Source organism: Pristis pectinata, chromosome 21 (genome assembly GCF_009764475.1).
Source record: "Pristis pectinata isolate sPriPec2 chromosome 21, sPriPec2.1.pri, whole genome shotgun sequence".
In the NCBI taxonomy this organism is placed as follows: domain Eukaryota; kingdom Metazoa; phylum Chordata; class Chondrichthyes; order Rhinopristiformes; family Pristidae; genus Pristis; species Pristis pectinata.
Window position 1 is genome coordinate 19,227,686 of NC_067425.1, and position 12,460 is coordinate 19,240,145.

The window sequence follows — 12,460 nt, forward strand, 5'->3', positions numbered from 1 at the left end:
AATTTCTTGCATTTTTCATTCTGCTCTCAGATCACCATTAACCTCTGGATTTTGTCAAGCATTTTTAATGTCTGCTCTTCAACTACTGACTTTGCATCATGTTACAGAAATGCAGCCAAACTAAAATTAGAATTAATAAACTTGAGGAACTTTTTCTAAGTGTGGTACTGGATCGGATTTAAAGACTCTGCCAGTGAAAGGGTTATGACAACAATTATACTAAGCACTTGTCAATAATTTCAACATATTTGATTTATAGTTTCTCAAAAATGTTTTATCATGTGTCTTTTGAAAGTAAATGCATTCAACTGTCTATAAAAATTGAACTAGGTATTTTTACATCTAGTGCACTTCAAAAATAAATCAGGACACAAGTACCTGAAATGTTGCATTATTTGATTGTTATGAATTTTAATCTGATTTAAAATATTAAACAAGCAAATTTTTAAGACAATTCCACGTAGAATTGCCTAAACTTCTAACTCATTCAACACTACAACTAAATGGAATATACAAAGTTTTGTTTTGTCCAATCACTGCACCATGGTACATAATCTCAAAAATACACCACAGCATAAACATTTATTCAGTCAAATTTTCTGCCAATCTTGTGGGAAGAATGAAGCTTAACCAATCTAGGTCTGAGGGCTGAGCTCGCACTGTACCTTTCATTTCTTAAGTATGAAAATTTAAATCTCCAAGTATTCAACCATCACTCATGCAATTAGGGAAAGCATGTTTAAGAACACTAATTCTGAAAAATGTTCCCAGTTTAAAGTTATACTGATGCCATAAAAATTCATTTAAGAAAACAGAAAATAGTTCTGCCCATTCCTCTCAATTATATATACAAAACAGGCAAAAAAAATAACATTAAACAATAGTGGAATGAGTTTACTATCACATGCAAAATTTTCCAACTGTTTTAGGTCAGCCTAGCTAAAGAAGATCAACATGATACCCAGCCACAGAGACAAGCTTGGATCCTGTCGGCTGCAACAAGCACAGAGTGTGAAAATTTTAATATTCTGTAATCAGGTTTGCATCAGCATTTCCACATCTTCTATGAGAGTTATTTGCTGTGCCCCCATCTACATCAAACGCAGATGTACACAAAATCACCTATATGCTATGATTATTCAAGGTGCCCAAGAAATTCTATCCATTTTACCTGCACGTTATTATGATGGTTTTTTCTCCGTCCCAGGATGGGTTGTCAGCCATTACTTTTGCATGGGTGGTGACATCTTGCGGCGACAACTGAGGAGACTCATTTGGTTGAGTGTGAATCCAGCCAAGAGGCTCCATTTCCTAAAGAAATAATTTCCAATTAATATTGATCCTAATAAAATATAGTTTTCACCTTAGCAGATGATTCAAATATAGAGATTATCTAATGAAAGGTCTAAAACTCTCCCAGTTGTATGATCAATTATCTGACAGCTTATTCATATGTAGATACATCACACAGGAACAATAACCAAACCCAAAGATAATATAAGGGGTGGGACTTATTGAAAAACTTGCATGAAGACAAGGCTTCCTAACAAGATGTATAATTTTGTGTACAGAATATCTTAACAGTTAAGCAATGAAAGCATAACCAATTCAGCCACAGAAGCACGAATAATGTAACTTACATGACATTTGTATAACATACATAGACCAAAGAACCTCAGTACCTTCAGATATTCATGCTGCGGCAGTTGGTTAGGGAGATGCACAGTCTGATGGGTTCCCCACTGTGGGCACCATTACGATGCAATCTGATTTCCTTCACCTGGGGGTTATCTGGAGGACTCACACCATACAGATATCCAGCAATCTATAAAAGGATACAGTTTTACTGCAATTGCCTCCATATATAATCAATTCAAAATTATACTGAAAACTCAAGTGAACATTCACATGTTGTGTTAAGCTTGGTCAATTCCCAAAATAATATTCACACTTAACTCATCCTTCCCTTTGCACCTGCACTATCGAAGGACTTAAGCTCCAGCTTTAATACTTTATATTCAAATTCTGTTTTAAATGTACAAGAAATGCAACAAGCCACATTTCCTCCCTTATTCCCGAATCAATCTGTGGTTTGTTATATGGTCAGCTTAAGTAATCACTGTTGACAGTAAGTGGAACAAGCAGAACAACACTTCAGACAGATGATAGAAAGAAATACCAAAATTCCCATATCCGAGAATTATCCCAATTAATTCTGGTGAAACATGCAGTTAGAAAAAAAATTAGGTTTACATTCAATGTTTTGTAGTTGTATAACTTGCTGATAATTTTTTTGGACAACATATTGCAGAGTTCTTGGAGAGCTGGTCATTAAGTGGGCAAACTGCTATGATTTATTAATACAAATATGATAATTTAACTACTGAAATACCACTCACCATTTTTGAGAAGCATATTTAACTTAAATTTATACCACAACTGTATTTTATTTGTAGTATCCACTGAACTTTGTTCCGCATTATATTGTGCCAAATTGTTCATACTACATACATAGCCACTTTGTGATAAAAGACACATATTCTTTAATAAAGTTGTGGCAGTAATTGTTAACCAATCATCTTGAATTAGGTTAAGTTTATAGATAAATAATTTTAGATATCAGTTGAAGTTCCCTTCAGAACATAACCATTTTCAATAAATTGACAACTAAAAGGGACATAACAGTCAAAACCTTCAATCTCATGGTTTTGACTGTTCCATCATAAAACTTGCTACAATTTGTATAAGTACTTAATGCAATTTACCAGTTCAAGTTACGTTTTTAAAGAAATTATTGAAGCGAATTATTTCCATCAGGCCAACATAATAAACCATGTCGTTATACTGCAGGGGTAGTTTACCTGTGCTCTCAAAATCTGAAATGCAGATAAATTTCTTCAGCACATTCTTGGGCAGATATAGGTATAGCCAGTCTCTTTGATATCATCAGAGGAAAACATAAATGTGATTGGTTCGAAGATGAAGGTTGGCAGCAGATATTGCCCTATGCAGAATAAAGAACACAGATAGCATGGAGCACAACTATTCTCATTAAAGATAGGAGCTTCTAGAATTTAGTAAATGTGAGGCTGTATAATTTTGCATCTGCTCATATTTTCTCCCATTCATATGTACTGAAAAAGCACCCTAGTTACAAAATCTGAATTCAGATTATGCCAACATTCTAATGCCCTAATGGCTGGCTCCTAAATCCTCTAGATTTCACAGATGCACTATTTCGCCTGTTAAGTGGAATACTAAATTTATCTAACTTCACTGACTTTAGCTCCTTCAGCTGGTTTGCAGAAGGACCCAATCCAGCCTTTGTTTTAATGTTAAGTGCAGGTATTTACATATCGTATCCCTAGCAGGGCGAAAAAGTCATCAATCTTTTCTCCATTCAATGAGTTAGCTGAATAACCATTGTTGAATTCACACCATCGCATTATTGCAGCTTTCAATAAGCATCAGGCTCATTAAAACTTAACATGCCACAGCATATAATACTATCTTGATTTTTTTTTAAATGGGAAAATAGAAATTAGGATGTAGAGCATACTAAGATATTGCCAACTGAAAAGTTAAAGGGAACTAGCTTCACTAGCTCCCAGCCAGTTGCCCCACCTAGTTCATGAAAAGTGAGAAAAAAATATCAGATGTTAAGAGACGGTTAATGTAAACAGCACTGTTTCATAAAATTGTAATATATTTAAAACATATGAAAAGGGAGAGTTTTAAAATATTGTGCTGAAAAATGTCTTAACTTGAAGACTTGCAACATAATCTTGCATTGCATAAACCACAATATGGTTGGGTTGCCTTGAGATACACCTTCAAGTGCCATTGAATTTTGCAGGTACATCTCAAGATTAATTCATCCAGATTTCCACACTATGTACCTTATGTTAAATTATCTGCACCTAATAATCATAAGTGACTCTTTAACTCTTGGCCTCCAGTTCAGTATTGATCAGAATTTTGTAAGCAATTCACAAAATATAAATTTATCAGTCTAAAACTTTAAAAGATGCTGTTTAGAACATTTTAAACTAGGATACTTATGCATTCTGAAATTGCTTACAGAGATACAACTAGTAATAAAGTAGGTGCCAAGGAAGATAACAGCTTCAGATTACAATGCCAGGCAATGAGTATAAACTCAATTTAAAATGATATGAACTGAGTACATAAAATACTATTCCCAACCACTTTGGTGACTGCAAACATATTTAGCAATTAATGGGTGATTATTTAATCTCTGTTCAAGTTTGATTGCCATAAACAAAAAAACTACCTGACTCTCCATTCAGTTTTGGATGAGAAGGTTTGGGTTTCATAGTTGCTGGTTGTTGAAGTAATGATTTCATCACCATGCTTGTTCACAGTACGTGTCTGTGTGGCTGTCAGCTGAGACTGCTCTTTGGTCTGCTTCTCAATTTCAGCAATCTGTTGCCTCTGTTGAGAGGGTGCAGAAATCTCCATTCCCAAAATAATATCACGAATCTCAGATTGAGTTAGGGATGCCACATTTACACTAGAATCCAAAACAATAATTAAACGTAAATAGTGTATTATTGGTATGAGTCAAGTCAAAACGCAAGATATAACTTAAGTTAATACACCAAGCTACATCCGAGGACTGATAACTCTGAAATAAGGCCCAGGCAGACCACTGAGACTCTATGTAGGCTGTCCCCAGTTTATGAATGCTCAGCTGATGGGCACCCCTACATACGAATGAGCTTCCATAACATTATTAAATTCAGAAGTCCAACATACATACATACGTTCATTTCTACAAACGGCAGAATTAGTTTTCTCTCTCTCTCTCCCCCCACTTTTATTAACTACTGGATCGCAAGAGGCTGCAGAGGGTTATCGACTCAACCAGCTCCATCACAGGCACAACCCTCCCCACCATCGAGGACATCTTCAAGAGACGGTGCCTCAAGAAGGTGGCATCCAGAATTAAGGACTCTCACTACCCAGGACATACCCTCTTCTCGTCACTTCCATCGGGGAAGAGGTATAGGAGCCTGAAGACTCACACTCAACGATTCAGGAACAGCTTCTTCCTCTCCACCATCAGATTTCTAAACGGCCCATGAACACTACTTTGTTATTCCCTTTTTTTGCACTATTTATTTATTTTTGTAATTTCTAGTAATTTTATGTCTTTGTGCTGTACTGATGCCGCAAAACAACAAATTTCATGTCATAAATCAATGATAATAAATCTGATTCTGATTCTTTCTTATCAGTCTTATGCACTTTTGATACCATTCATTACTATACTGTGGAAGTATGGTTACTGTATAGATTGATTTTTGTATTTACTGACCTATGGACAAAATTGACATACGGATGTTTGTAAAAACAGAACCCGTTCTTTACCCAGGGACAGCAGTAAACATATTGTCAGACAAATTTTATAAAATCTAATTTTAAGTGCCTCAAAGTACAAGTAGAAAGTGAAAATTCTTCCAGAAGTAACCCTGAATTGATTTCAAGTTAATAGTGTGCTCAAAATCATCAGGAAGTTTTCTCCTCACTTGCATTTTGTTTTACAGTCACTCACTTGTTTTTCTTGCCATAATCAGCTAGAATGAGATCTTTCAACTGTACTTCCACCTTAATCCATTCTTCATCAGTTAGTGTTGGCCAGATGTGATGAGGTTCCGTTATTGTAGTTTTGTCGGGTTTCAGGATTACCTTTGCACGATCATTGTTCACGTGGAGTGCTCGAAGAATCAAAATCAGTCGAGAGAATGCCTATAAACCCAGCACCATTGGAGGGAATAAAGGGAAGAGATGTATCTGAGCCTATTGAAATATCCACGTACATTGAAATATATTTGAAAATCTATCCATATATAGCCAAATGATTTGCATCCATTTATGCTGTGGACTCTTCTGGCTTCCCAACTGGAACGTGCTCACTGTCCAGTTAATTAATCACAAGTCCACCAAATCAGATTGATCAATAAATTCACAGAAAGAAGCTAAGACAGATAATGCTCTGAAACAGAAGCCTTGCCATGATAAAATAGATCACAATGCATTGTGCAAGTCTTCAAGCTTCTCAGTCACCCTTGACCTTCTTGCCAGTTGCTCCCGCAAAACAAAGATACTTCTCAAAAATACTTTTCTTTTATTCCCCCTGCACTTATTGCATCCACTGCTCTTTGTTAGTATAACATGAAGCCATAACAGCAGGTCTACATTCATTTGGGAGGCACTGAGCCTGAACTCTTCCAGACATAATTTCAAATTCTCTGTGATTAAGCATGCACTAGGTGAACAGACATATATGAACCCCCCAGCAATTTGATTTAGATTTACAGATGGCAATGGGTTTGTCCAGCTAACCAGAAGTATCACTCTAATTTTAAATTTCCACAGTTAGTATTGCTTCAGAAAAGCCACTTTATTTACTAAAACACAATCTAAGTATTACCACATTTCATTACATTAGTATGTATTCAAAAGCAAAACACACACTAATGTAAATATTAACTCCAGTAACTACAAATGTTTTTCTATAATCACATTGCAAAAAAAAACATTCATAGCACTTTGCCAAGAATTACAAAAGCAGTAAATTCTGAACTGAAGAGACAGTGGAATTAGGAAGATGAAAAAAGACAAAGAAAGCTTGCTGCTATGATAGAGGGGAGGAGGAACAAACTTCCAAATTACTAGAGCTAAAGTAAGCAAGAAGCAAGTAGAAAACAAAGGTGAAGCACAGGAGTGAGGAATAAGGAGTAACCTGTTCCTATCAACCCGGTGGTGGAGGAAAGAATTAACTGTATTAGGCTAGAGATGATACAAAATTAGATTAAGACCACTGTATGCAATGATATGACTGCAAGTTTAAGAATTTATGAAGCAATGATAACTGAGACTTAGAGGGGCTGAGGAAAAATAGACTATAGTGTTCTGAATGAATTATAACAAATGCCAATCAGGAGATCATACATTAAATTCAGCCCAAGGTAATGAAGTCTCCACCAAGGAGTTACCAAATATGGGAAAGAGGTGGAAGGGTTAATGAGCAATGTTATGTGGCTGGAAGCAGTAAGCAGCAGTAAAGAGTGGATTCAAGAGAGGAAGACAGCAATGAGTATGGAAAAGTTGGTGAAAGTCAAGGCTCCATTATGCAGCCCTCAATAGTGAAATCAATTTCTTTATCAAAGAAATTTACAATATACCTTAAAAATTTCTAATGATTAAATACCATTATGTGTTATTTCCTGGATGTCCTGCAATTTTAGATTTGCAGAATGTGTCAAGTACATTATGATGTGCAACAAATTATCCAGGAAAAGGGGGTAAAAACACAAGTGTCATATAAGTGAGCCAAATTTATAGGTTCAATGAGACAACTTGGACACTTAACACCCTAGCTGCTGGATACTCTTTCCATAAATGAACTAAAGCTCTATCTTACTTACAGTATAGGATGAAATAGTCTTCAGCCAATCATCATACAGGTTAAACAACACCATTTGTGGTTCAGTTGCCTTTAAAATTAGATCACCAAACTTCTCCACTTTCAGACAAGCTTGAAAAGGCAACTGCAGCTCAGACCCTTTGATCACAATGTTGGGAAAATCCAGCAAATGGACCTAAACAAACAAAAATGCCACTTAAAACACAAATTGTCAAGAATTCAAGCATTGCTACTGGAGTTCTTAATTGTTTAACTGCCTATAAACATTTCTTTAAATCAGCTTATAACTATAAATCAGTGCTCCATCAAGATTCAGGGCCACATATCCTGCAAACATTAGTTTGTGCTCTCTTTTGTAAAAGCTATATTCAATGCGACAAAATTTAAAAACACCTGTATACCAGAACTCAGTTTAAATAATTGTTCAGACTTTGAATTCAGCATATTGATCTCTTTTTTAAATAGCCATCTGTTTTAAATACAACTTCTAATTCCAAACTTTTTAATGCTGCATTTGTTACTCCATTTCAATTTTAAGGCAAATAATCTTCTAAATATAACTTTACTTACCTCCAGTGGATCTAACATGCCCTTCCTCGTAACAATGATTTGCTTCGGCTGCTCTTCAACTGGAAGTGATCGAATCAAGGCAGCCACTTCTTCAGCAGTCTTCCACTTTGCTAACTGAATTCAATAAAATCCAATTCATTAAAATTAAGTAAACACTTAAAATTGTTGACAGTTCCAGACCAATAAAAAAATTTAGGTATTAATGTTTGTGAAGATGTTTTTAACTGACTACCCATTTTGGTTGAAGTAGCAAAATTCATACAATTTCATGACAAAAATGTTTTTGTTTGGTTATCCTTCTCCTGTCTAATGGAAACTTAAAATTGACTGAAAAGTAATTACCACTATAACCATACTTCGAGTTAAATTAAAATTACCCAAGATGCAAGGGTGCAACCTTTATATAAGCACGTAGAGAAAAAGTGAAGAAGTTTAAAATATCACTGAAATGTTACCTGGCCCAAACGTTTCTGCCCAGCCCAAACTGAGGTATGAATGATTTTAAGGAACAGCTGTCCTGTCCTGGGTTGAAAATGAAAATGGCTCCATTGATGGGTTTGTTGTTAAGTTACCTTCAAAAGTCTGTGAAAGAACACAACATGACCGATTACATGAAAGAAGCTATGCAAGAGGTTAAAAATGAGAGAGAAAGCAGCATGGACTAATTTTTTAGGAACACCTTCTTCTAAATTACATTTTCCAATCTGAATGAGGTCCTTAGTTGAATATGGTTACGATTAACAAAACTTTAATTAAGAGAAGCAACCAGTTCTCTATTTCTTACCTTATGAATGGTGACTCGATACACATTGGTATCATCCACAAACCAAATGATTTGGTTGGAGAAGAGTTCACCATAATTCTGTGAGGAAAGGTATGGTTCAGTTGGTTCGGAAGAGTACAGCTGTAGACCCTTTCGAATACGTTCTCTCAACACATACAAAGCAGGATTAGCCTTCATGATCTTTGCCATTGCCTGTTGGATCAAAGGTTTGGCACCTGGAAACCAGTTCCCATAAGCACTGCAAGATGAAAAGAGTAGCATGAGTAACTTTTTCCAAAAGAAATTCCAGGATAGAAATTTCTATGGAAATGATGTAACACATGACATGTTCTATTAAATATTTTGCTTGATATTACAACAAATGATTTAGAACAACCTTTAAAAATATCCTACTTACATAGTTGCTCTATATATTTAGCAAATTGCTCTATATTTTTACTTAAACACAGGTACTGAAGATTACCACTTTGAACTGGTAAGCTATTATGAGTAATTACATAATTACATCTTTACCCTTCAGAATACATTTGTTGCACACCATTCTGAATACCTACCTATGCAAGTTATAGGCCAGATCAATGGCAATCAACACACCAGTCGGGGATGGGTAGATGCTCATGTTATCTGTTGTGTAGTCCAAGAACTTAGCCCTAGCATATCTCTCAATATCATGAGAGTCATAGTCACCCCATCGCAACTGAATATCTATCCAGTATTTCTGAGTAGTAGTGCTATCCATCACATCTCTAGAAGAAAGAGGAAATCTTCATAAATACAACATAATTCAAAACAGTAAGAAAAGAAAAAATACATAAACCATATTCACCTTGGTAGCCTGAATGTAATGTAAATGTAACTGCAATATGCACAAACATCCAATAAGTGACAAACCTGAATGAATTTTTTTAGGTCATCTAAGTACCGAGGGCAGGTACAAAAAAAATCAAGGAGAGAAACAGAACATTGGCTTTCTGGAAGACTGGAATATAATGAGGTTTCAATTATGCCTCGACTATGTAAAACTCTGGATGGATGACAGCTCAAGCACTATAAGCAGTTCTGGACAAGTACCACAGCTTAGGTGGGATACAATGTCCTTGCTGGGTTCCAGCATATATTTACCAAGATGGTACTTGGACTCTGAAGGTTAAATTACAAGAGATTAAAAAGGAAACACATTCCCAAAATTTGAAAGACTAAGGGGTGTCTTAAAGATATCTCAAGCTATTAAGGAGGAAAATTATATCCAGATAAAATTTGATTCCATTGTATGGGAGTTTACCCAAAGGGGGCATAGCTAAAAATTAAAGCCAGACCTTTCAGGAATAAAGGAAGAAACTTTTCAACATGAAAACGATGGTGGCAATAGGATCTGAGTCAATTGTCAATTTTTAAATCAGAGATTAACGCATTCTTGTTAAGCAAAGATAGTGAAGGATAAGAGACAAAGGGAAGTAAATGGAGTTAGCTCACAAACAACCATAATCTCATTAATGGCAGAATAGGCCTTAGAGAGTAAATTACCCATTTCTACTTAAATGTTACTGACAAGGTGAAATTAACTCACTTTGAATCAGCAAGTAGTGAAGGTCTGGAAACATTCCCACTTATATGAAGCAAACAGCAGAATATCAGCACAGGAGGAGTTCATTTTGTAAGACTTTCTGGGGTGGATGGTCTCTTTCTGCACAGTCTTCAATCTCCAAAGCATCCAACTCTTGATCAAAGACCTATGAAGAAGAATGGATTTCACAAATATATGATTAAACAATTCTCCAGAAAATGCAAGCAAGATATTCTTGAACATTAGGTTCATATTTTTCAAATTAAACACTTCTGTTTATTTTGTGGTCAACTGTACTAAAACCAATTATATCACTAACACAAATCTTCATTTCAAAACTGGATGAAATAAAAATTTCAGTGGAAGTTCAACCCCCTCTAACTTTCTCTCTTGTATTTTTGTTAATTCTAAAATTTACTTCCATTTACTTTTCTGCATCTTACCTTCATTCATGATCCTCCTAAATCGGATATCAAACCAAATAAAGTATTCCAAGACTTAAGAGGAGTCCAAACACTGACCTGACAGAGATCCATAACGATACTCTCATGAATCTTTTGCCACAAATGGGCTCTGAAGATCTGGATCAAGGAAATCTTTAGGGTGGGTATTTTGCCATGCATGAAAATTCCTGTTAAATCTAACTGCACTTGAAAACCTACATAAACCTGAAAATGGAAAATATGTTAAGTCATTTCCATGAACTCATTTCATGAAATAAATGTCATTAATTTTTAAAAAACTCACAGATACATACATTAGCTCTGTTGATGGTTGGTGACCACCAAAGAGTGAATCTTCTGTTGGGAATCTGGTTCAAACCAGATCGCTGGGCATTAGTTAGTTTCTTCCATTTCATGGATTCCTCAAAACCACTTGCTTTTTCCCTTCAAGTAAAAGATTTTTAGAAATTAACCATTTATATTTAATTTAAAAAGTACATAGCAATATTCTTTTCCCAGAGTTGTACACCTCAAACATACATACTAAACAACAGAGCTTAAAATAAAAAATTATATACCAGAATAAACCCTCCCATGTAGGAAAATATGTTCCCTTGAAGAGCGTGTGCTCCAGAATGCCTTCAACACCACCTAGTGCTTGGATCATGTCTGTACGATAGTTGTTCAAGTTCCATAGCTTGCCATCATGTCTTTGATGGTCCACCAAAAAGGATTCTGCTTCAACACCTGGGAACAACACATCTTAATTACACTTAATTTTCAACATAGTCTGCATTTTTCTTAGTATTAATACTTAAAATATTGGCAATTCCACACTCAATAATAAGCAAGCATTCTGAGTGAATTTCTTAGATTAACTTAAATCCTATTTGTGAGTTTTAAATTAATGGTCAACTCAGCCTTTTGAGATGTACCAAATTTAGTAATAATCACTTGCCTGTCTTAGTACAAGTACAGCAAACATCCCTGTACACGTGAAAAGGTGAAAAAGAAAAAGTAGATACAAAATGCTAAAGCACTGTTAATGAAATTACAGACTTTTACATCTTTATTGGAACAAAATTTGTTAAATCTCCTCACCCCTAATTTAACCAATTCCAAGCTTTATCTCTAGGCATTTATTTTTGTCATTTCTTAACCAAATACATCCGTCTAATATTTCACAAATGTGGTATGGAATCTCAAATAGAGGATATTTTTATAACTGCCATTCACCTCCCGTAAGTTACACAAAAGAAAATTATTCAATGCATCAGAGGCAGAGAAAAGACCATGGAACAGCACAACTGACTGCAATGACCTTATTCTCACATGGCATATGAGAATCTATGCACATTTTTCTTTTAGAAACATAGATTCTGGCTCATTTTTTCATCATTATCCAGAGTACAATGATTGTGCAATGACCACTCATCACCCCAGCTCTGGTTGGCTTACAGCATAGATCAGATATCAAGTGCAGTCATTTGTATGGCTCAATTAAACACTGGTTAAACTCATCAGTCTGATCAGCACATCCCTCAAGCAAATTATTTAATTTGGTGAAATTCCAAATACTAAGACATGAAACAGTCAGACACAGTGCCAACATGGCAGGGTCTATCCTCAAATGTGCTTTCAGAGAG

The 12,460-nt window shown here is 35.4% G+C and overlaps 1 protein-coding gene across 1 annotated transcript in view; it reads right to left on the bottom strand.

Moving 5' to 3' along the window:
- Positions 1-12,460, bottom strand: part of prpf8 (pre-mRNA processing factor 8) — a 38,724-nt gene that overhangs the window by 1,566 nt on the left and 24,698 nt on the right. The window contains 24 exon segments of the mRNA XM_052035421.1: positions 1,172-1,311; positions 1,683-1,748; positions 1,750-1,764; positions 1,766-1,825; positions 2,862-2,873; positions 2,875-2,918; positions 2,921-2,954; positions 2,956-3,004; positions 4,295-4,534; positions 5,579-5,772; positions 7,455-7,628; positions 8,024-8,137; positions 8,479-8,546; positions 8,549-8,584; positions 8,587-8,605; positions 8,808-9,045; positions 9,362-9,553; positions 10,375-10,409; positions 10,411-10,500; positions 10,502-10,537; positions 10,893-11,039; positions 11,129-11,258; positions 11,393-11,534; positions 11,537-11,561. Coding sequence (XP_051891381.1) covers positions 1,172-1,311; positions 1,683-1,748; positions 1,750-1,764; positions 1,766-1,825; positions 2,862-2,873; positions 2,875-2,918; positions 2,921-2,954; positions 2,956-3,004; positions 4,295-4,534; positions 5,579-5,772; positions 7,455-7,628; positions 8,024-8,137; positions 8,479-8,546; positions 8,549-8,584; positions 8,587-8,605; positions 8,808-9,045; positions 9,362-9,553; positions 10,375-10,409; positions 10,411-10,500; positions 10,502-10,537; positions 10,893-11,039; positions 11,129-11,258; positions 11,393-11,534; positions 11,537-11,561 — 2,300 coding nt within the window.